The sequence below is a fragment of the Neofelis nebulosa genome, chromosome 4 (assembly GCF_028018385.1).
Source record: "Neofelis nebulosa isolate mNeoNeb1 chromosome 4, mNeoNeb1.pri, whole genome shotgun sequence".
Classification (NCBI taxonomy): Eukaryota; Metazoa; Chordata; class Mammalia; order Carnivora; family Felidae; genus Neofelis; species Neofelis nebulosa.
This window is the reverse complement of record NC_080785.1, coordinates 8221737-8248027: the sequence shown is the minus strand read 5'-3', so window position 1 is coordinate 8248027 and position 26291 is coordinate 8221737. Positions and strand designations below refer to the sequence as shown.

The 26291-nt window shown below is 41.7% G+C and overlaps 1 protein-coding gene across 1 annotated transcript in view; it reads left to right on the top strand.

The window, feature by feature from the left end:
- Window positions 1–26291, top strand: part of CNTNAP2 (contactin associated protein 2) — a 1972370-nt gene that overhangs the window by 1757066 nt on the left and 189013 nt on the right. Inside the window, exon 18 of the mRNA XM_058723957.1 lies at window positions 5606–5842. Coding sequence (XP_058579940.1) covers window positions 5606–5842 — 237 coding nt within the window. The remainder of the gene's footprint in view (window positions 1–5605; window positions 5843–26291) is intronic.

Below are 26291 nucleotides of genomic sequence, written 5' to 3'. Positions count from 1 at the left end.
GCCCCTGAAAGTAGGTCTTTGTGACCACAGCTCATGCTTTCCTCACCCCCGTTTGCTGCCTCTGGTCTGTCACACTGTGCCTTGCGTCACAGCGTACCGTGAGTGACGCTTGCCATTAACCCTCGGGCAAGAAGTAGGTCTCCTCTGTCTCTTTAGCAACACCTTTCCCAACACCTTGCACATGTGAACCGGCCAGTGGCTTTGTGTTTCTCACCACCGTGCAGCAACTCCCCTTTATACCCGTCCTTCCCCTCCCACCTGCTTCCCCCCATCTGCGGGCAGCACCCCCCTGCCTCTTTATCCTGAAGCCCTCTTCCCAGGGATATGCTCTTGGATACTCTTCCTTTTTTAAAGAAAAGTGTATTTATTTATTGTGAGAGAGAAAGAGAGAGAGAGAGGCAGGAGAAGGGGGGAGAGAGAGAGAGAGAGAGAGAAAATCCCAAGCAGGTTCCGCATAGTCCAGCGCGGAGCCCGACAAAGGGCTCAGACTCCTGAACCTCAAGATCATGACCTGAGCTGGAATCAAGAGTCAGACTCTTAATTGACTGGGCCACCCAGGCGCCCCTTGGATGCTCTTTCCTTTAGCTTCTCAGTGAAGTTATCCTGATGGCCCTATTTAAAATTGTAACCACCCCCACACCACTCCTACTCCTGATTGCACTTAACCCTACCTGACTTCTTTTTCTCATAGTGGACGTTACCTTCTAACACACAATGTACTTCACATGCTTATTGAGTTTATTGTTCAATTTTTCCCTTCCCGTCTGCAAGTTGGTAAGCTTTCCAAGGGTGAGGACTTTCTAAAGACCTTCCAAACATCTAGACAAGGACTGGCTCATAGTAGATATGAAATAAATAATTATTGATGGATACATTAGATTTCCCATGTGTAAGCCTTGGTGTGATTCCTTTCTGGGGTGAATGAATGGCCAGTCTCTCTAGGCAAGGATACTCTGTAATCCTACTTAGCTCCTTAGAAAAAGACTAAGCTCTGAGTTTGACAACATTGTATTTTTAGAATTCCTCTTGATCATTATTTTCACCTGTTTTGCTTCATTTACTACCTGATTCTTTTTGCCCCAATCCTTTGTGCTTTTGGCGGTTGTATTATTCATTATGGGTAGATAAAGTCTTTTCATAATTAATCTTTAATTGCAATACTGGAATAGCATTTCACATGAAAAATGATTTACAAATTAAACCCACATCTCACCTTGGATAATTATCACAGGTCTGACTAATGTGCATAAAGCCCTCGCAAGGCAGGGAGCGCTCTCCAATGACAGTGTGTTGATTTTTTAATTAACAAAGGTTAAGTAGCATTTTTGCTTGCAGACCTACAATTTAAACTTCTGACATTTGTCACCAAGAAAGATTTCTATAGAGCACATAAGTTGAACTCAAGTAATTATCACCGGTTCTAGTGTATTAACATCTTTTGCATAACACATAATGACCATTTTTGGGACAAAACATTTTTTCCTTCATATCGACTAGATCAGTAAAAGTACTTTCCAGCTCACTGACCCATTTAATAAATCAGGGGTCATCTAAGTAAGAAAAGTGCATAATTTATTTAGTTTTCTTTTATACAGAGAGAAATGGAGTATTCCATTTACCTGCTTTATGAATTAAGAAGAGGGAGTACAAAACCTTATGTAATGAATGCAACAAATAAAAATTAGAACACAGTCATATTTTATGGTCAATTAACAGAAGTGGGGGGAAGGTCAGGCAATGGTACAAAGAAGTAAAGTTAGGAGAAACTGAGAGTAATTTACTGAAATAAAGAGACGGAGACACATAAACACAGAGGGAGGTTGTACATCACGAGCTGGACTAATTTAGAGCTGAAAGGAACCAGAGACAGAATCTAGTTCAAACCCCCTTTTTATGGACAGGAAAACCTGATGCTGAGAGAGATTAAGTGACTTGATGAGACCCATGCACCTAACCTAGAATGGTCAACAGCTGTGATAGGGAGAGATATACAGACACAGAGGCAGAATGACTGATAGATGTAGAGCCTCAGAATGGCCACGACCAGAAGGAATCAAAGACAAAGAGGCAGAGAGACAGAAAAACCCCTTGAGGACTGTATACAGAAATAATTAAGTACATACACATAAATCTGTTTACCTTAGTCACATAATAAAAATATGATCTAACCTAGATTTATTTGTTCTGCCAACTGGACCTTTGCAAGTCTCCAAAAATTTTTTTTCATCTTAACATTGAAAGCATTCTTCTTCAAACTTGCAACTATTAGTAAGACCCATTAAATAGAAGTTATTTCTAAATTACAATACGTTCTGGATAGATTGAAGATCACAGTGCTAAGAGAAGTAAAATCATAAAAGTGCTAGAAGAAAATATAGTTGAATAATTATATTATTTTGGATTGGGTTTATTATATTATTTTTAGGTTAGGCTTTATAAAAGCTTAATACCAAAGGCACAAATTGTACAAATAAGAAAGATGGAGGGGACTATATAAACAACATAAACATTCATAGAGAAAAAGAAACACCATATATAAGTTAAAGACACAGTCTGGAAGAATATAGTCGCCAAATTTATAACAGAGTTAAAGCCAAAAATACTGTTATTGATCAATAAGAAACATACCCTCTCCTATTTCCCCCAAATAGGAAAAGACATGAAGAACCAAAAACTAACAGTGGTGAGAACATAAAAATGTATTCAACTCACAGTGTTTGAAGCAATGCAAATTAAAACAATAAGCTCTTCTTTTTTTTTTTTTTAGCCTATAAATTCAAAAGCATTCTGCCAAGTATTCCAATAGACGTGGAAAAGGTGGGAATCTCATGCCCTACCCGTGAAATACAGATTGACAAATTCTTAGAGGAAATTGTACTCCAAATGCTTTTAAAATGTATCTGCCTTTGTATCCAGCGACTGCACTTCTAAGAATTAATTCTAAGGACATATTGAACAAGTGTGCAAAGGTTTTTACAAGGGTATTTATTAGAGTGTCCTGTAAAATGAAAATGGGAGTGAGCTTAAAAGCCCAATGGTAGGAATGGCAAAATAAGTTACAGAGCATTCACAAGATGAGATGCTTCGCAGATGGCGAACGAGATGTTCCAGTTGTACATTTATTGCTTGGAGAACGTTTTATGATATATTAAGTGCAAAAAGCAAATTTCAAACCAACGTGTATATCGTGCTCTCATTTCTTCCTTTGTTTTATTTTTTCACACATAAGTATGTTCATAGCTAAAAGTAGAAAAGGCTATGTGCTGAAAGTAGTAGTTATAGCTGAGTAGCATTCCAGATTCTCTTTTTCATCTTGCTTATCAGTGTGTTTATGGTTTCCGCACTGAAAAACTATTACGTTTGTAATAAGGAAAAGGGGCAGGAGATATCGAAAAACAATGATTTAAAAATTTCTGTGTATTTTGATAGGATATAATTGTCTTAATTGACTAGCAATGAAAATTTAAATGGCTAGGCGTTTATTGAACAAAAGGCCCTTTGGAAAGCCCTGACTGCAAAAGCAAAAGCCATGGTCACTAAAATGATAGACACCAAATTGAAATGTTAACACACGGATTGGAATTCTTCCAAATCATAGCAAAGGCCCAAATTCTCTTCAGCGCAGGGGTGTATGAAGCTGGGCTGACGAGCAGATTGCAAAATGGGAAATCCTTCAAAGTGGCTGTTTTTAATAACTTCCTTTGCCATCTACTATTCCGGAGCTTTGATCAAACAGAGCATTGGCCTCCCTTCAACTAATCCTCTACTCAATTATTTCATTTGATAATAAATAACAATCCCTGGAGAATCATCATTCAAACCTATGTACTACACAATGAGAGAATGCGAGGCTTGGGTTTATAAAGATAACAGAGCCAGTCACTTGCCATTTCAGGGCTGAGGATTTACAGACATAAGCAAACGAATACATCTCTGCGCCTAAAGCCTTTGATCCACCCGCCCTGTCTGATGAGTCCCCTCGATGGTGTGCTTCTTCTCAACATACCAGGATAAGTGATCAGAATCCATCCCCAGCTACCAGTCTCATCCAAACACTGACAATCCAATTGATCACCCCACTTTTAAAGGCATCCCAGCCTATATCTCGGAAACATGTACATCGATGGGGGCACTGACCCTGAAGCCCTTCTTCTGCATTAAGTGGTCAACACAGAACAGAATACCATATGCTCGAAATTAAGACAGAACTAACACAACTTTGCCACTGTGGAGCTATGACTCCTTGAGTAAACCTCTGAACTTTCCTAAGCTTCAGGCTTCTCATCCGTACAGTGGGGATAATGATGATAATGCCCACCTCGCCAGGCTGTTGGGTGAATCGGGTGAATGACATAAGTAAGGTGCTTCGTAGAGTGCCTACTACATCGCCCTCAAGAGAAGGTCACTTTGGGTTTTTTTTGTTTTTTTTTTTAACGTTTATTTATTTTTGAGACAGAGAGAGACAGAGCATGAATGGGGGAGGGTCACAGAGAGAGGGAGACACAGAATCTGAAACAGGCTCCAGGCTCTGAGCTGTCAGCACAGAGCCCAACGCGGGGCTCGAACCCACGGACTGTGAGATCATGACCTAAGCCAAAGTCGGACGCTTAACCGACCAAGCCACCCAGGCGCCCCGAGAAGGTCACTTTGTTAACGGTATTTTTTTCTAAATCCCCAGCAGATATTTCTTTTAATAATTTTAATGACCGATCATTTTATTTAATTTTCAGAAAAGTCATTACTCCAAGATGCAGACATGTGTGTAAGCTTGAGCTCCTCCTTTTGTACCAGCTGCTTAAAAAAATCGTAGCCAAGGTTCTTCTAGACATAATTAAATTCACTTGTGATATAATGCTCCAATGACTCAATGAAATTTGTTAGGAATATTTTAATATTTTCATGCTCATGAGCCTCTGTCTAATGCTGTAACTTAGGAAATCACAGTGAAATGCTCTTTGTGCTATATGTCTTGCAATGGCATTTAGACAAAAGCGGTGAAATCTAACCTGACCTGGTAATAAGTGTGCTATGGCTGACTTCCATGTAAAATTATCAATTCCAACTTCTGACCACCCCAGAAGCCCTGGGAAGCCTTCATGTGAACTTCAAAGCCAAGTATTTCCTAAGACAAAAACCAGGACCCAGGTCGTGTGGTCACATTTCAAATGGATTTATGCCTTCCAACTAATTGACTTGTTAGCTATGCTAATATATTCATGTTTCTCTGCCTCTTTATATTTCTTTCAATAGATAATGCTTTGGAAGTGAATGCCATAAGATTAAAACAACAACAACAAAGAAACCTAGAGATTTCTATAAACTTCTTTAGGAAACCAGATTAGATTTCCAAAATGGTGTATATGATTTTTGTGTATCTCCAAACATTTCTTTCTGTGGCAAATTTATGGCTTCTCAGAAGACAGCCTCTTTTCATTAGACATTGTGGCCTGAGGGGGAAAAGCTTCTAGCTTTTGCTATTAGGCAGGGCTGGCTCGAAAATGAGAATGCTGGCCGCACTTAGCAGCCTCCTTGCCTCCCGCCACTGGGTCCGGGAGCCACAGCAGAGGTAATCCTGTCTGAGCCCTGTACCTTCTGTCATTCCCAGGTGGTGCCGGGGGCCAGCAGGGTTTCCTGGGCTGCATCCGCTCCCTGAGGATGAATGGGGTGACACTGGACCTGGAGGAAAGAGCCAAGGTCACTTCCGGGTTCAAATCTGGATGTTCGGGCCACTGCACCAGCTACGGGGCCAACTGTGAGAACGGGGGCAGGTGCCTGGAGAAGTACCACGGCTATTCCTGTGACTGCTCCAACACGGCCTACGATGGGACCTTCTGCAACAAGGGTAAGGCAGAGCCACTTTCCACGGCCGTTTTTACAGATAAACCCAAATCATCTATTTCGTGGTTTGTTCAACTGTCCACAGTGTGCTCTATTCCGAGAGTAAGGTGTTCAGAATTCTCCCGCCTTAGGTGAGAAGTCTCCCATTCATTCTCTGATCTCTGTCCATTCATTCTCTGAAGCATTCATTCTCTCATCTCTGTCATTCGCTAAAGGAGAGGAGCTCTGGATATGTGTGTGAGGAATCTCAGCCCAATTCCGGCAGACCACGCACGGGCTAGAACATTCCAAAGCAAATATCCCCATAACACCTTAATGGTGAGTGACAGAGTAGGTGGCCTCTGAAAGGTGGACTCAGGCCTGACCCTCCCACTCAGGGAGGTCAGAGGGGGTCTGTCGGCGGGCTCGAAGACTGATGGATTGTTGCTGTGGATCAGTCAGGACAGCCGGCAGTCCGGATGCCTGCCCCACCCCCCAGCCCTGGCTGCCAAGAGACTGGATTTGAGCTGGACTCACAAGGAAACCTGTCTGGCCAGTTATTGTCACTTTCATTATTAGAACCCAGACACATGATGCCTCTATGCGTGGTTCTCAGCCTGAGCCGAACTGCAGGAATGATCACCACCTCTGATCAGTCAGCTTCGAGCACCTGTTACTGGTGCAGTAGTTCAGGCTTGAGTGAGTCTTTAATCCCTAATAAATCCTGCAGGGCCAATCAGCAGACTACGGGAGCCCGATGCATATACATGTTGTCATTCAAGATACACCCCGTGATTCTTCTGTGACTGGAAGAAATGCCCTTACCTGGTCTGTGGCTTCCGTTCCCATGCGTAAACAAGAGGGACGGAGCCCCGGACAGCTGGCGCTTTGCCTAAGCTCCCCCTGAAATGCATGTAAATCACTCTTCCCTGTCTAAATGAATGTATAGTATTTGGGTAAAGTTTTCTGTAAACGGTCGGTATATCTCTTAATAAGAAGCTTTACATAAGTAGCCTATTCATACTCTTATGAATACATGGGGGATGGTTTATGCTGGCATTATTCACACAAGATGCCACACAGAAGGAGGAATTGTTCCATAACATGCTCTGTACATCCAGGCTACTCTCTGGCGGTGCTACAATATGAGCATACAAATGAGGTCAGGCAGGGTTTGAGGAATGAGCGCAAGACAACAACAGAGGTGGAAAAGAACACCATTGCTGAATAATGGCATACCACGTTAACAGTGCTATTACAGGGCTTTTTTTCTGCTCGGAATAACACGGTTCCATGATTTTCCTGTGCCACACAATGGGATGGGTTTGCAGAACACATTAATTTTGCACTTGTAGAAATGACAGTCTTGCAATTACCATCCATTGTGCTCGATGCTAATTTAATGCAGTCATTCCATTGCCAAAGTGATGTCTGAATGCAATCAAGTAAGTCTTAATGCCTGGGAGATTCCACTACATAAGTACCAATCTAAAGAATATCATGATCCCCTCATTTTTTTGGAGAGTTGGGTTAAACACAATGGCTCATACAAAACTTCTGGGGGTTAATAAGCAATATTCACAAATAGAAAGGCAGGAGCCAACGTTAGAGACAAAGCTAAACGAAGCTTGTGTGTTTCCCATGACATTATTTCAAAGAATTTACACAAAGGACACCTAAATATTCTCTTAATGTCTGTTTAGCAGGGCAAGTTTATGTTTGACTCAATTCAGGGCTTTAACAAAAGCAAAAATAAAAGCCGAAAAACATATTTGGAAAGTATCCGTGGGCCTCTTTCTGAGTCAATACAGGTATCCTCTTGACCTGGGGAGAAAAATGGTAGTTCTGGTTGAAAAGAATCGAGCTTCGTTTGCAAGCTCCTTCATGGACTTCGTCTTCCCTGTGACGCCCCCAGCCAGGTGCCCCCTCTGTTTCTGGGTCACCTCCCAGGGATACTTGAGCCATGTGCAGCTCCTATAACCAGTGGGGCTGTAGCCAAAAAACTCAACCTCTAAAGAGAATGGCCACAGTCACCTGCCGAAGAGTCAGTTCATGCAAGTCCTTCGTGGGCCGTCCTTGGATAATACAGGTCTGCGCTTGTGGATGTGAGAGTGTTCACAACATTTTGCTAAGTGAATGAGGCAGGTCCCGCTATACCATGGACACTCTGATTACATGTTTATACAAAATCAGACACACACACACACACACGCACACACGCACACAAGAGGAAAGCAAACTATAAGAAAACACACCAATATAGTGACTTCCATTATTTTTAGGGGAGGTAAAAACCCTGTATTTACTTTCATTTCTGTGGTGCTATAAATTCTACTCTTTATACACCGACGTATTCTCTGACTTCCTCGTTTAGTTCCTGTTTGGGGGAAGAGCAGTACTAAGAGGCAGAGTTCTGGTCAAAGGTCAGCTCTCTCTGCTTGGACAATATCTAATTGTGAACCAGAAATCAGACACAACCTGACCATGCGATCTGGAACGGAGTAGCATCTCCGGTGAAAGTTGCACAGAGTTAAATTGGCCTCGAAAGATTCATCTCTCACTGCACTGAACAGAGCCCAGTTCTTTACCCTGCTTGCGGGCACTAGAGGAGGGATTGCGTTGTTGGGGCCAAGGTATATGAAAATAAAAACCTTGAGACATTTGTGTCACACTCAGCCACACGTGAGGTGCACACTAAGACAGGCAAGGACCCAATGTAGCCAAGGGGGCAAACCAGCCAGGGGTCTCCCCGGGTATGAGGCCATCAGGGGAATGGTGGCAAACAGCACACGCTATTTAAATTCTCTGTTTCTCTCTCTTCCTCTCCTTCTTTCCTTCCTTCCCTCCCCCCTCCCTCATTTCTTCCTCTCCCCTCCAGCTCTTGGCCCCCACCACCTCGATCTGCATCTACCTCCTCCCCCTCTCTCATTCTCCATCCCCCACACCCTGGGAGCACATTCCTTGTCTCAGCCTCTATCTCTGACTCAATCCTTCCACCTCCCCTACCTACTTTCCCTATTTCTCTTTCTCTTCAAGGAATATATGGCTGTGTTTGTAAATCAAATTACCATGAGCTGCCATGTCATTAAGCTCAGGAGGACAGGGCTGGATTCAAGCAACTCACACCCGACGACTCCCTTTTGCTTTGTAGATGCTGCACTTTTACTCACGATCCCCTGCCAGCAAATCTATATACACGAGAAAGATCTTTTTGCCTTCCTATAGCCTCTTATCAGGGAGGCTCCCAGCTTTCTTCAAATGAATCTATAAAGATTTGATCACCAGCTCAGGCATTAGGTCTCCCAGGGCCACCTGCATATTAATAGGTGTGCTGGCTTGGGGGGGGTACTCATGGTTCAGCTGTGGGTCTGGGTGTATCATCTCCAGGATCAGTGGGGACCTACACGGGGGACCAAATGGATGGTTGCCTGGCCATGACAAGGCTAGTTTTCGCTAATTAGGCCCATTTCTTCTTAGAGAGTCAAACCCTAAAACACTGGAAAATTTTATGACTATCAACCTCAGTTTTATTCAAACCAGAAATTACCCACATCTTTAGAAGCAAACTCTCTCTGTGTTTTTAAACCAGAGGCAAAAAAAAAAAAACCAGACCTGTAGTGGCTACAACAATTTCTATATTTAATTTTCGTAATTAAATGCTATAGTAGCTAAATAGTGTCCACCTCCCCCAAATTCATGTCCCCCCGGGAACCTTAGAATGTGACCTTGTTTGGAAATACGGTCTTTGCGGATGTGATTAAGGCAAGGTCATACTGGGTTAGGGTGGATCCTAAATCCAATGAGAGCGACCTTAGAAGAAGAGGCCAGGACACATACAGACACACAGTCACAAGGGGGAAGGCCACGTGAAGATGCAGGCAGAGATTCAAGCGGTGCAGCCACAAGCCAGGGGACGCCTGGGCCACCAGAGGCCGGAAGAGGCAGGAGGGACCCTCCCCTAGAGCCTTCAGAGGAAGCGTAGCCCTGATAACACCTTCATTTTCCTTCCACCCCAAAACTGCAAGAGAAGCAATTTCTGTGGTTTTAAACCACCCAATTGGTGGCACTTTGCAATGGCAGCTCCTGGAAACTAACGCACGTCTAATAAAAATCCTCCATGTTGGGGATCCTGGGCGGCTCGGTCAGGTGAGCGTCTCACTCTCGATCTCGGCTCGGGTCATGATCTCGAGGTTGGTAGGTCCAAGGGCCGTGCCATGCTCTGTGCTGACAGTGTAGAGCCTGCTTGGGATTCTCTCTCTCTCTCTGCCCCTCCCCCACTCACGTGCACTCTCCCTCTCTCTCTCAAAATAAATATATAAACTTAAAAAAAAAAATCTTCAGTGTTTAATTCCTGCTGTGAAGACAGCTGACATTCGCTGAGAAGTTATTATGGGTTGAATGGTGTGCTAAGCTCTGTGATGGTGTTAACATCACCTAATACTCATGACAACCCTATGAGGTAGGTGCTATTATTATCATCCCCATTTGACAGAGAAGGAGATTGAGACACAAATGGGTGTAGCAACTTGGCCAGTGCTCACAAGGCACGAAGTAGGAGGACTGGGATTTGGATGCAGGCATTTGACTGGAAGTTCGTATTCTTCACCGCTGGGTAGTATTGCTTCTCACCAAGGCTTGGTCCTTCATGTAGGTTGATACAAAACTAAAGACAGAACCCCCAAATCTTAAAGCTTTTTAGTTATTGTGATTTGGTATAAAAAAAAAAGCAGAATTTTAGGGGCGCCTGGGTGGCTCAGTAAGTTAAGCATCTGACTTCCGCCCAGGTCATGATCTCGTGGTCCCACCTCGGGCTCTGTGCTGACCGCTCAGAGCCTGGAGCCCGCTTCAGGTTCTGTGTCTCCCTCTCTCTCTGCCCCTCCCCTGCTCTCACTCTGTCTCCCCTCTCTCAAAAATAAACATTAAAGAATTTTTTTTAAAAAAGCAGAATTTTATTGGATACAGAATATATCACAAATTTTTTTTAGGATATAAGATCCGAACAAAGACTTTCCCTCTCTTTCTTGTTTTGTAGGGGTGGGAACATATAGGTGTAAGCTGTATTTATTGATTGATTCATTTGTTTAGTAAGCATTCAGTGAATACCTAATGTGTCTGAAAGCCTTGAATGTGTGGTTGAGTCTGACTACATTGAAATTTTCAAAACATTCCAATGGTTTATTGCTACAGAAACAGGGAAATCTACAGTGTATGAAAGCAGTGGATGTGAATTAGCTGTCACCCAGGCTGCTGCAAACACTTCTTCATTATGATCCCTTCACCGCACCAAGTTTAGCAAGAATTTATCATCCGGAGGCACAAAAATATCCCCTAATTCACTTGTCTGCACTTTTTTTCCTATAAAAATTTTCACGTTCGTCTGCCAAACCAGAATTGCAATTGGAAAAATACCTACCTTTAAATAGTCTGAAGCCATTTTCTGAGCTTAGGGAGTTCTGTTTGCTTCTCAATTCGTTTGTTGGTCGCTCAGATAAAGGCCAAAATTAGAGGGAGCATGGTCCCAGGACTGCAGAGCGACTGAGTAGTGGACTAGAGGTCACCGCCATCATTAAAGTCGCTGGAGCACACACCGCCTCACCATGGTCCCGCGACGTCTCCTGCTCTCCAATGAGTCTCCTGACTCTGACTTGACATTTCAAGACCTGTATTGTTAACGTGATAGAAGAAACTGGTCATGGCCATCTCAGACCCCACATAGAAAATGGAGGACGGACTTGAATGTGAGTTTGAATCCAGCTTCCGCACTTGTGGGTTCTGTAACCTTGAGCAAACTCTTCAGCTCCCCTTGGCCTCATCTTCAGAACTACAAAACACCCGCTTCTTAATTCCACCGTGAGCATCGCATGGAATGGTGTGAACAGCTTTCCAAATAAGACAGTCTGGCACATCAGTCCAACAGCAGATGTCACTTTCCATTCTCAACACCCCTTCTTTTTTTCTTTTTTTTTTTTTGCTGGTGTTGTTGTTTTCACTTTAAATCATGTCGTTCCTTAGCCCTTCCCTAAAAGCTTTAAATGTCAGATGCCTAACTGGCATCATTCGATTACCTCCGAGTACTGGCTTGCCACTCTGCTACTTCTGGAGCAAGGGCAGTGTCATAAAATGTCCGTTCTACTTAGTTATGGTCACGGTAACAGTATTCTGAAGGTGGAAATGTAGTGTCCACGCCTAAACCCTGATGGACTGAGGAATATGTAGTGATTCTGGAAGGTGTAATTGGAAGATTGGAGGCAATCATCCCTGCATGGGGTCGTGCCTGGTTGTGCAGTTCCTGGTGCAAATTATCCACCCCTGTCAAGAGTCAGCTGGGGTCACCTCAGCACTGGCTGCATCCCTTCCTAATACAAAGCCCAACCAGAGCCAGGCGAGCCCAAAAGAGTTCAGAACTCCGTTTTGCTGGAGGGAGGCCTCAGACACAAGTCCCAGGCAGACCTCGAGAGGAGAGAGGATTTCCATCGTGCCTCCTATCTCGTGGAGGGTGGGAGGAGGCAGCTTTGCCCAAAGCACCGTGAAGATGGCACAAAGGCTACATCTCCATGACGCCAGGCACAGCGAGCAGAGTAAATCCAGGGCCTGCTTTTCTGTTTTGTTTTTTCTTTTAGAGCAGATTTGAAGATTTTGGGAAGGGGAAGTGGGGGATGAATTAATAGAAAACCTTATGAACAAATGGGAGAGAAAAAGAAAAGAAATACTGGAATTATGTACCATAGAATCTGTCCCCTGTGTGGAAGGAACTAGGGTAAGCTATTGGCGACAATGGCCTACCCACCCCTGTCTTCCTCCCAGCCTGCAGGAGAGTTTCGAACCAGCAGAGAGAGATGCCTTTCACAGGCTTCTTTTTCATTTCCAGTTTGAACAGGAGGCTTTGTAGGTTTGGATGAAGGCCCAAAAGCACAAGAATAGAATTCTTTTTCCCTTTCCTCTTAATGTGTTATTCAAGAGAAGAAAATATCCCTTCTCTAGGTTTCTTAAAACTTCAAACCTTAAGCTACAACTTAAAAATATCATAGAAACATAGGAAGATAATCTATTTAAATGTCTTAGAAAAAAAGAAGGAAAAAGTAAGAAAATACTTATGGGCAAAAAGCTCATAAATACTTAGGGATCAAAGAATAACCTTTTGACTTGATTCCAAAAGGCCAAAGCTGCAGAGAAAGCTGGCACATCACTATCGGATTTCATGGTGGGCAAATACATTTCCCCTGGCCTGGGTGGCTCAGTTGGTTGAGCGTCCAATTTTGGCTCCAATCATGATCTCACAGTTCATGAATTCGAGCCCTGCATGGGGCTCTGTGCTAACAGCTCAGAGCCTGGGGTCTGCTTCAGATTCTGTGTGTGTGTCTCTCTCTCTGTCCTTCCCCCATTCACTCTCTCTCTCTCTCTCTCTCTCTCTCTCTCTCTCTCTCTCACACACACACACACACACACACACACACACACACAAATAAATAAAAACATTAAATTTTTTTAAGAATTAACACATTCATTTCCCCTGGCCTGGGGATTTTTGTAGGGTCCCAGATATAAAGAAAAACCTGGCCAATTAACTTCCCTAGAGGAAAGGATTTAAAAACTCATTGGGTACATAACACCTGGGTGGCTCAGTCAGTTGAGCATCCAACTTGGGCTCAGGTCATGAGCTCAAAGTTCATGAGTTCGAGCCCCGCATTGGGTTCCCTGCTGTCAGTACAGAGTCCGCTTCGGATCCTCCCTCCCCCACCCTCTGTCTCTCTCTGCCGCTCCCCTGCTCACACTCTCTCTCTCAAAAATAAATAAACATTAAAAAAAAATCCAGCAGGTAAAGCAAGCCCTTTCTAAAACACTAAACATTCTAGAGAAGACAGTTTGGGAGGGCTTTTTTTCTTTTAATTCCAGTGTAGTGAACATACAGTGTTATATTAGTTTCAGGTATACAGTCTATTGACCCAACAAGTCTATATATTACTCAGTGCTCGTGAAGGTAAATGTACCCTTTAATCTATCTGTTTCACCCATCCCACACCACCACCACCACCACCGCCCCTCTGGCAACCACCTGTTTGTTTTCTATAGTTAAGAGACAGTTTTTTGGTGTGTCTCTTTTTCTCCCCTTTGTTTGTTTTGTTTCTTAAATTCCACATGAGTGAAATCATATGGTATTTGTCTTTCTCTGACAGCCTTACTTTGCTTAGCATTATGCTCTCTCTAGTTCCATCCATGTTGTTGCAAATGGCAAGATCTCATCCCTTTTTATGGATGAGTAACATTCCTCTGTGTGTGTGTGTGTGTGTGTGTGTGTGTGTGTGTCCCATCTCCTTTATCCATTCATCTATCAGTGAACACTTGGGCGGCTCCCATGATTTAGCTATTGTAGGGGGTATAGCTCAGTGGTAGAACATTTGACTGCATAATTTAGCTGTTGTAAAGAATGCTGCAGTCTACATAGGGGTGCATATAGCCTTTCGATTTAGTGTTTTCTTATTCTTTGGGTAAATACCCAGTAGCGCAAGTACTGGATCATAGGGTAGTGCTATTTTCAGTTTTTTGAGGACCCTCCAAACTGTCTTCCACAGTGGCTGTACCAGTTTGCATTCCCAACAACAGTGCACAAGGGTTCTTTTTTCTCCACATCCTCGCCAACACTTGTTTCTTGTGTTGTTGATTTTAGCCATTCAGACAGGTGTGAGGTGACATCTCATTGTGGTTTTGATTTGCATTTCCCTGATGATCTTATGCCGTGCCCAGAAATAAATTCAAAATCGATCAAGGACCTAAAGGTGAAACCTGAAACCATAAAAACCCTAGAAGAGAGCATAGGCAGTCATTTCTCTGACATCAGCCATAACAACATTTTTCTAGATAAGTCTCCTGAGGCAAGGGAGACAAAAGCAAAAATAAACTACTGAGACTACATCGAGATAAAAGGTTCTGCACAGCAAAGGAAACAATTAACAAAACTAAAATACAACCTACAGAATGGGAGAAGGTATTTGCAAATGACATGTCTGATAAAGGGTTAGTATCTAAAATATATTAAAAACATATACAACTCAACACCAAAAGACCAAGTAATCAATTTTAAAATGGGCAAAAGACATGAACAGTCATTTCTCCAAAGAGGACATCCGGATGGCCAACAGACACATGAGAACACAGTTTTTGGACTTTGCTTTAGGTATGGGATGAATAGCAATTTTTCAAATTCGTGTCATTTTCTAATACCCCACCAGGTTTGGGACCTTTTTGGATACAACCGATTTTTCCGTGTGTGTTGTTGAATGCTTTTATTCTTCATCCTTCCACAATAAGCAGAACTCTAAATAATGTGAAGTTTACAAAACTAACGCTGTCACTTTCCATGGCTTCCGATGTGTTTCTTTCATGAACCTAAAAGGAACCAGTCTAATAATTTGTTTTCAGGGTTTTGCTCTTAAATCACTCACACTTTCAAGCGGGTTCATTCACCACAGTCCATATTTTCCTTGAGCACTTCACATCTGCAGGGCGTAAAGACCTGCCCCTGACAAGCAGTTCTCTGCCCCACAACCTTTTTGCGTGCTCATCATTTCTAACAGGGCAGCTCTGGCCATAGCCTTTGGGCTCATTCTAAGCATCCTTTGGCTGGAGGAGATTTACTTTCTTCAGTGATCAAGCCTGGAGGTTTTTGAACTGACTTGTCAAATGCTTTTAATTGGCCCATCTTATAGATCAACCTGACTTTGACCTCATTTACATATCTTTCCCTCTATCAGTTGTGCTTGATTATAGTCATGGTTGACTTAGGTAAGCGGATATTTTACTTTTTTTTTTCTCCTGTTAAGGCCAAATCCACAGGATGTGGAAATTATTAAGCCCATCTGAGTTCTCTGAGCCATCCCTTGCTTGGCATTTTAAAGGTATTATTTTCATGAGGTCTGGACACATGATGAAGTGATGAGTTCACTAAAAATAAGGTGGCTTCTAAACTTCTATAAAGCAAAGATTCTCAGTTGAATTGAATTATTGGCAGTAAAAATTAACAGGTCCATGTGCTGTAGGAGTGAAGTAATGTCAGGGAGCTGATCATTAGTAATAATTTAATTTCTTCACATGCACGGAGCACAAGTTTAGTGTAATGTGGGAACACCTACTAAAAGCTTACTATGTGGGAAGCAGTGAATTGACAGAGATGAATGAGACCAGGCTTGGAATGAAGTGGAGATGATTGACCCAACTGCAATATAAAGGGAAAACGAGACAGAAAGTGCTGAGTGAAACCTACATATGGAACCAACCCATTCTGAAGGTTCTAACGGTAAAGCCACTTTTAAAGTCTCATCAGCGTGGCTAATTGTAGTGGGTCTCAACCTAATTCTGGGGCCAGGAGTTTGACTAAGGGAGAAGACTCTTTTAAAAACGTTTTTCATGAATGAATCTCAAGTCTAAGGATTTAAGAAACCCTATGAATCTCAAATATGACAAAAATAAAACCACTTAAACATATATTATTAAAACCTAAAGAACTTTAAAGAATTTAAAAGAGAATTTTAGGGGCACCTGGGTAGCTCAGTCAGCTAAGCATCCAACTCTTGATTTGGGCTCAGGTCATGATTTCATGGTTCCTGAGATTGAGCCCCCTGTCAGGGTTCGTACTGACAGCTTGGGGCCTGCTTAAGATTCTTTCTCTCCTTCTCTCTCTCTGCCCCTCCCCAACTCACAAACGTGCATGCTTTCTCTCTCTCTTTCTCTCTTTCTTTCTCTCTCTCTCACAGAAATAAATAAATAAACATTTAGTTTATTTTTTAAGTTTATTTATTTATTTCTGAGAGCAAGAGTAAGTGCGTGCATGTGAGCTGAGGCGGTGCAGAGAGAAGGAGAGAGAGAATCTCAAGCAGGCTCTGAGCTGTCAGCATGGAGCCCTACTCAGGGCTTGATCTCAGGAACTGTGAGATCATGACCTGAGCCAAAATCGAAAGTTCAACACTTAACCAACTGAGCCACCCAGGCACCCCAATAAATAAACGTTTCAAAAAAATAAATAACTAAAACAGAATTTTAAACACATCCCAATTAAAATTTTTGTCTCTGAAATAATATTATTGATATTTATAAGAAGTGTTTACCTGCTTTTAATGTTACAAAATTTGATTGGACAAAATATTTTAGGATTCAGATCATTTTAACCCCTTCAATTTATATGCCACTAGCCAATAATATTTTGTGAAGTTTGCTTCCTTTGTTTTTAATACAGAAAGAATAAGGAACTTTAAAAATGGGCCAGGGGCACCTGGGTGACTCAGTCAGTTGAGTGTCTGACTCTTGCTTCCAGCTCAGGTCATGATCTCCTGGTTTCGTGGGTTTGAGCCCTGTATCAGGCTCTGAGCTGGCAGCTCTGAACTACTTCTCATTCTCTCTCCCTGTGTCTCTGTCCCTCCCCTACACGCACTGTCTCTGTCTCTTCTCAAATAAATAAAACAAAAATTAAATAAATAGATAAAAGTTTAAAAATGGGCCAAACACCTCACCAAAGAAGATAGACAGATGGCAAATAAAGCATATGAAAAGATGCTCCACATTCTATGTCATCAGGGAAGTCCAAGTTGAAACAACAGGGAGATACCTCTACACATTTAGAAGAATGGCCAAAATCCAGAACACTGACAACACCAGATGCTGATGAAGATGTGGGGCAACAGGAATTCTCACTCATTGCCCGTGGGAATGTGAAATAGTGTAGTCCCTTTGGAAGACAGGTTGGTGGTTTCTTAGAAAACTAAAAATACTTTCACCATAAGATCTGCCAATCATTCTCCGAGTTTTTACCCAAATTCAAATTCAAATTCAATTCCATTTACCCAGAGGAATTAAAAACTTAATGTTCACTCAAAAACTCTACATGGCTGTTTATAGCAGCTCGACTCATAATTGCCAAAACTTGGAAGCAACCAAGATATCCTTCAGTGGGTGAATGGACAAACAGGTATGGGTACATCCAGACAATGGAATATTATTCAGCATTAAGAAGAAATGAGTTATCAGATCATAAAAAGACACAGAAGAAACTTAAAGGCATATTACCAAGCGACAAAAGCCAATCTGAAAAGGCTACGTACTGTATGATTTCATCTACATGACATTTTAGAAAAGACAAAACTATGGAGATAGTAACAAGATCAGTGGTTGCAAGGGATTGGGGGAAGGGAGAGAGGGGGTAGGTAGGTGGTGCACAGAAGATTTTTAGAGCAGCAAAATATTCCGTACAATACTATATTGATGGACACATGTCATTATACATTTGTCCAAACCCGTAGGATTTGGATGGGTTCACCAAGAATGAACCCTAATGTCAGCTATGGACTTTGGGTGATAACGATGTGTCATTGTGGGTTCACTGATTGTAACAAATGTACTACTCTGGTGGGGGACGTTAATAGTGGAGAAGGCTACCCATGTGTAGGTATGCAGGTGGCATATGGGAAATTTCTATACCTTTTTCTCAATGTTGCTGTGAACCTAAAACTGCTCTTTAAAAAAGCAGGGGGTGGAGGGCTTTAAAAAAAAGAGAATAGGAATTTTTTTCCATTTTCCAAAACTGTGTTCTCATCCTTTCAGTTTTTGCCCTCACCCCGAGAATTGTATATGTGTCTAATGGCATACCCCCTTTCTGTATTCCTATTTTAAACATACCCCTTTGAAGATACCACTTCGAATATCAGCATGTTGATGTGTAATTAACACCTGATCCCTGCTATTTTGTTAAAGGGGGTCTTCTAAGAACTCTGTTAACTTCAACACTACAGGATTTTATTTTGATATCCTAAAGTTCAGACTTGACTAATGCAAACTTGCTACGTTTCAACTTGTACAAATGACTTATCATTTTCCGCACCCATGGACAATTTTACTTCCTTTGTTCCTCCCTAAGGAGAAGGTCAAGAGTAGCTTAAAGTAGGATCCCCATTCAGGGCCCTTTGTGAATCATTCTCTCTACAACCCTCATGATGCCAAAATATTCTTTCAGACCTTCTGTTCCAATCCACTCTATTCACACAAACAACATTTTTTTTAATGTTTGTTTTTGAGAGAGAGAGAGAAAGGAGAGAGAGAGAGAGAGAGAGAGAGAGAGAGAGAGAGAGAGAGAATGAACAGGGGAGGGACAGAGAGAGAAGGGAACAGAGGATCCAAAGTGGGCTCTGTGCTGACAACAGTGAGATCGTGACCTAAACCGAAATCGGACGCTTAACCGACTGAGCCACCCAGGCGCCCCAAACAAACAACACTATTCTCAACTAATTTCATTTTTTTAAAAAAGGAATCTGGACTTTCTTACTGTTTCCCAGTTAAAGAGGGAAAATTAACATTATTTACAACAATGGAGCAAGAATACCTGAAATTCCAATTTCAACATTATTGAAAACAAAATTGGACAGTCAGACCACTCTCTTGGCATTCGGTTGCTTTTAAATTTCATTAATTACATAAACTGTATCATTCACAAGATTGCGAGGATCAAATGAACTGATGTATGTAAAAGTACGTTGAAAAACACTGATCTTATGAAAATGCAAATTATCGTTAAGGCTATCAATCACGACGCCAGAGGTCCTGGAGTCCAGGTCTCTTGCTAAAGAGAAGGTATGACGGGTTGCCATTCAAAAGCCACCAGAAAACCCTGCACAGGACTTTGCCGTCCACACTGGTGGTGTTACCTGACTGACAGCAGAGAGTTGTGCCTTCCATGCCCATGTCTCTGCACCACAATGTCCCGTATTATCTGGAAGCTCAGGGATGACAAAGTTCAGCAGATGTTAGACCTCAGACTTGGAATCTTCCACAGCCTGCCTTCCTTGTCCAGCTCTGGAGTACCAGGGCCCTGGTTACATTCCCATCTGTATTATAGAATTGTCATGAATCATTTGGCCTGGAACAGCATTAAAGCAGCAAGCACATTTGAGATTAAATGAGAATGGATTCTGAAGGCTCCTCTTGGGGTTATTCGTGAGGTCTTTAGAAAAGAATATTGGTTCCTTGAATCCTTACAGAATTTCAAAAAATAAAAAGTGACTGCTGTATTCTAGAAACCCCATCTAAAATTTTCCCTTTATCTCAGGTGATTAATGGTCTCTCTGCCCCTCTGTGCCCTAATTAAGGGTGACAACTCCAGTTCAGATGATCAATCTGGGTATGAGTTTAATCAAATGTAGCCTAAATATTTGCACAAAGTCATTGCCAGCCACTTCTTAGATTTCAGAGTCAGAGATTAGTAAGATTATAAGTAAAATGCTTTCTAAAACTTTACCTTTGAAGTAATCTAGTTTAAATCCCTTTTAAATGGCTCTGTTAACCTGTTGGCTTTTATAATTCCTTATAATGGAATCTTGTTAATTCAGTTAAAAATGTAAGTTAAGTCAGGTGAATCAACTTAAAACGTGAAGTTATAAATCAACTTGAAGTTGTAAGTTGCAAACACATTGATATTCCTACTAAACAGGCAAAAAGTGTTATCTTCTATGACTTTTTACAGTATCCTACTGGATCAGAAGCCACGTGTGGTTGTTACAGCACTTCCTAATTTCTTTAAAAATATCAAGGGCTCTTTCAAAAAGTTTTATTTCTAAAAAAAAAAAAGTTTTATTTCTATTGCCATGATGAATTTATCATTATTCAGACTTTCAGCTTTGCCCTAACATTCAAATGTCATTGGGTTACTTATTTCAATACTTTCTTCAGTTACTCATAAATTGTTAAGAGTTCGTGAAGCTCTTTTTTTTGTCACCAAATCAAAGTATCTCACGGTTGCAGAGGATATTATGTTCTCTTCAACTGACATTTATTGAACACCTCATTTTATGCCAGGCACTAAACTAAGTAGGTTCCCATATCTTACCTTATTAATCATCACAGCAATTTTAAGATGTAGGTGTTAGTCCCCTATTTTTATAAATGAGAATGCTAAGACTCCCAGAGGTGAAGTTTATTATCTACACTCACATGGCTAGTCAATGACAGATCAGGATTACAACTGGGGAGCCCTGGCACCTTATAAAATATCCAAAATAGTGCCTTCTTTATAACACACTCACTCGATGGGATCCAGACTGTGCTTGATAGGTCTCAGGACCACGTGAGTCAGCTCATTCCACATTTAGACTTTTCTGGCCACCGGAAAGGTTTCTTTTATCCTGTACCATCATCTCTACTAAAAATGGGAAATAACTTTAGACACAGTGGAAGTCAGACTCTGGGTTCAAATCCCTATGCCTTTAAGAACTCAGGGACATCTGTGCACCTTCAGAATTTACAACTCCAAGGAGACAAGTAAAATCGCCTAACCTGAAGCTTGACACAGAAGAGGTATTTAACAGCTGATAAATTCCATAGTCTACTCTTTCCTTTACTGGCACCTTAATGATATGCTCCGGGGACAAGGATGGCATATGGTCACTGGCCCACTTTGCAGTTACTGTTCTCCCAACACCCCAGAAAGCTTTAAAATAATCACAAACTCTCAATAATATGAATTTTACAAAATAACACTCTTTATCTTTTCTCACATACGAGCTCCGTGACTCAGCTGAAACTCTCTACACTTCTTTTCTTCCATGAATCTAAAAAGAACCAGTCTAACAAATTGGCTTTTAAATGTCTTTTACTTTTAAAAGTCTCACGTTTTCAGCTCCCCTGCAAGCAGGTCTGTTCCCCCATGTCCACATTGCCCTTGACTATTTCATCATGTCTACAGGGCATACTTCCCTTAGTAGTTGTCCCATATAAATGGCAAGCTAGTGAGTTCCATGCAGAGCAGTGAATACATGGTGCCCGATTTGTCTTTCTCTTTCTATCATCCCAACCTGATGGCTGACCAAACGCCTAAGGCCGCAAAGTTCTGAATAACTTTTCCTTCTTTCATTGCCTCATTTCCTGGGGCTCTCTGTGTGTGGCTGATCGAGGAAACACATACATACACACATGCACACACACGCGTGTGCACGCACACAGACAGCAGGGTCAGAACAACAATTTGACTGGGCTTGTCCATTTCTAACTATAAGTCTCAGACAACAAGATACAAGATATTTCTTGTGTTGTTTAGGGCATCACCCACACACCTTGTCCATGATTCTGTGTTAATAGTGGAGAGTACCTTTCTCTCCAAATACACAAAGTGACAAATGAAACAAGGGACATAGACAGTCTGACCAAATAAATTCTTGGACATGAGAGACCACTGTAGATTGCTTTATAACAAAGAAGGTGATTCACAGGGTAAATACAGGACATGCCCTGCGCGTTTTCTTACTGATGAAATTCATGCTTTGAATTGCTGATTGGTGGTCCCTGAAGGATTGCAGTAACTCTGTTCTAGTCTGGAGATTGTGTTATAGGTGATACACCTCTGATAACTGAAATTCCAAAAAAAAACATGGGAATTACCAAAAACATAGCAATTACCAATAAATCTCTGCATCCATCTTTATAAGGAGACACAAGTGTGGACACATTTCACCAGCTACTACTGTCTCTCACGTCATTGCAGTTATTACAGACAGGAGCCCAAGCGACGGGCCCTGAGCTTTTGGCCTTGGTGTGGCCCATGAGCCTTCTTTCCCACTACAGAGTCAGGCTCTGATCACAGCATGAGCCTCCCTTTCTCTGGCCAAAGAGTAATGTAAAAATTATAACATGCATTAAATATTTATCCTCGAGACAAGAGTAAAAGAATTCATAAGCCGAGACACAACTGGCGAGCATTCCAGAATGCAGAGTAGATGTCTTAGTCCATTTACGCTGCTCTAACAAAATAGCACCAACAGGTGGCTTATCAACAACAGAAATCTGCTTCTTATCGTTCTGGAGCCTGGAAGTCCCAGATGAGAGAGACAGCATTGTCCGGTGAGAGTCCTCTTCTGGGCCACAGACTTTTCATTGTGTCCTCACTTGGCAGAAGGAGCTAGGGAGGTCTTGTGGGTCTCTTTTTTTGGAGCCTTATAAAAAGAACATCAGTAATCCTGTCATTCAGGCTCCGACCTCATGGCCCCACCTTCTAACACTCTTACTTTGGGATTTTGGAGGTTTTTTTAAATGTTTATATTACTTATTTTTGAGAGAGAGCAAGGAGGGGAGGTGCAGAGAGAAAGGGGGACAGAGGATCCAAAGCAGGCTCCACGCTGACACCAGAGAGCGTGATGCAGGGCTCCAGCTCACGAACTGTGAGATCATGACCTGAGCTGAAGTCGGATGCTTGACTTACTGAGCCACCCAGGTGCCCCTAACACTATCACTTAGGATGTCAGGATTCCAGCGTATGACTTTGTGGGTGGATACAAACATTCAGACCATAGTAGTAGCCATTCTCTTCTATAAAAACAAATGATATAAGCAAATCTCTGCCACTGCCCCGTCTCTCCCCTTCCGATCGCTGACTCTTCCCCCATCCCAGCACACACACACATGCACCCAAAGTGGCTCACTACCGTCCTCATTACAATGGAGGGAATTGTTTTTAATTAAACTTTTAAAGCATCTCTTAGTTCAGAAGGAAGACATCGTGGAAAAAATAGGAGTAATTTAAAGAATGCATGACAGACCAGCTACTCTCCACCTAAAAGGATTTTCTTTGAACCACCTACTTGTCCATTTTCTTTCCTGTGGTTGGATAGTCAACTAATTAGAGCATCATTTGAGTGAGCGGCAGTGGGTCAGGGAGAAGGGCGAGACACCTGAATGTGGGTTGGATGGTTGAGGTTGTGTCCTCAAGGAGCCAGGTGTCATTTAGGAGTGAGGAAGGTGTTGGGCAAGCTCTAGGGAAGTGGTTATGGTGAATTCTGGGAGGACATGAGTTGAAGAGCTTCAGAAGTGTCTGGGAGGGATGCAGGGGGCAATCAAAGATACCTCCCTTTCTTTCATGATCTTGCCTGAGGCCAGCCTTGTTCCGGCAGAGAGAGAGAAGAACCGTATCCTTGCTCCTTTTAGCAGGCTCCCTTGCTACTAAGATTCAGAATTCAGGATAGTGCTATAATTTGGTTACATTACCACATAAATAATCTTTAGTTATTGGTCCATGTTAGAATATCGCACTATAGGAAAATGTATTCCAAGTTCCTAAAATCAATTTATATTATTATAATGTACTGTGTATCATTATGAACATAATATTAGCATATATAGCATAAACATTTTTCCTTGAAACCACTTGATCTTCATACCCATTATTTAAAAAGACTACTTAATATTCCATCCAGTAGGTTTACCAAAATTTATTTAACCTAAGTATCTCACAATAGGGAAATGGCAATTTCTATTTCTGCTCTCAAAATTGTTTCCAATTTTTTATTGTAAATAATACTGCGGTAAATGTTTTTATAAATGGCATTTTGGTATTTTACATTATTTACTTAGGATGGATTGCCACGTGTGGAGAGGTAGCATTAGAGAGTATGAAATGTTTATGGTTTTTCATCTGTGGAGCCAATCTGATTTCCCAAACTCAATGCCAGCAAACGTGAGAAAGCCTGGTTCTCTGAATGCAATCAGCACCGTTTTCTTTTTTCCCCTTTTTTCATTGTTGTGAAAATAACAAGCCAAAAATGGTTACCATTTTAATTTGTGCCTCTTTCCTGGAGAACAAAGAATTCAAGAGAAAAGTGTGGCAAAATGGATGCGCCTCCGAGAAAGGTCCACTGGGGGGCTACCAAGAGGCTGTTAGCACTGAGCACCACATTTAACGTGCTGAAATCCTCTCCAGGTTCAAAAGTTTCATTTGCTGATGTCCTAGCATGGAGAGAATGGGGATTCCAACAGACACTAAGAGTTCATAAAAGACTGTACAAAAATGAACTTTTAGAGGTCAGTTGGATATTATCTATCAAAACATAATTTTTATGGAGCGCCTGGGTGGCTCAGTCAGTTAAGCATCCAACTTCGGCTCAGGTCATGATCTCGCGGTTTGTGAGTTCGAGCCCCACATTGGGCTCTGTGCTAACAGCTCAGAGCCTGGAGCCCCATTCGAATTCTATGTCTCCTCCTCTCGCTGCCCCTCCCATGCTCATGCTCTGTCTCTCTCTGTCTCTCCATAATAAATAAACATTAAAAAATTTTTTTTCATTAAAAAAATAAAATTTTAAAAATGCAACTTTTATGTATTCTATTGAATTCAGGAATTATTCTCAAGAAATCCATCCTAGAGAAATACTAGTGTTATAGAAGTATAAATTCACAAGAATAGTCATGACAACATTTTGTGTGTCATAATGAAATATAGAGGAAAAAACTAAATATCCATCAATAAAGGAATTACTCTTGAATTGTGGTACATAACCATTAGAAAGAGTAAGATGGACATATTGATTCACATGAGAAAATATCCCTTCTATCAGTAAGCTTAAAAAAGCAGAATATGTAGGGATGCCTGGGTGGCTCAGTCGGTTAAGCATCCGACTTCAGCTCAGGTCATGATCTCACAGTTCGTCAGTTCAAGCCCAGTGTCAGGCTCTGTGCTGACAGCTCAGAGCCTAGAACCTGCTTCAGATTCTGTGCTCCCCCCCAACTCTGCTCCTCCCCTCCCTGCTCTCTCTCAAAAATAAATAAACATTTTTAAAAAGAAGCAAAATATGTAGAGTTGGATTGTATTTATGTTAAAAACCCAGGCATGTTTGTGTGTGTGTTATAATACACACACACACACACACACACACACACACACATGCACTACACACAAATGGGGTTGTTTTCAACATGAGCAGAATTGGACTGTATACAAAGCAAAAGATACATATAATCCGTCCAACCTTTTTCCAAGATTTTACAGACTGTTAGCCTGATTGCCTGCAGAGGTGATATGACGTGAAGTATAGGACAGTTTTGACATTTTACTCTATAAAAAGTTTACCTTTTTTGAACCATAACCATGTGTGATGTTGAAAAGCAAAAGTCAAATGAATAGATATGCTCCAACTCTCAGAAGGTTCTCATTTCCTAATTCCTAATGAAGGAAGGGTCTAGTCGCTTCACCTTTGCCCTGTTGTAGCAAACTACAGTGAAATGGAACAATTTTCAATTTATTACTTGAATTCCATCCTTTAAAAAAAATTTTTAATGCTTATTTATTTTTGAGATAGGGACAGAGCACGAGCAGGGAAGGGACAGAGAGAGGGAGACACAGAATCCAAAGCAGGCTCCAGGCTCCCAGCTGTCAGCACAGAGCCCAACACTGGGTTCGAACTCACCAACTTTGAGATCATGACCTGAGCCGAAGTCGGACACTTAACCGACTGAGCCACCCAGTTGCCTCTTGAATTCAATCTTTTATATAAATTTTCCATTTATGCCTTTTGAGCACATTTATTTAATAAGCTATTTATTTATTAAGAAATTAAAGGTTCCAGTTCCACATAAACACAGCAGATCGACCACATCTATTTGCTTTTGCTTCACGCTAAAATCTCTGGGGAAGGACTTTAAAAAAAGGATCAAAGCGGTCAAGAGAAGACAGCAACTTT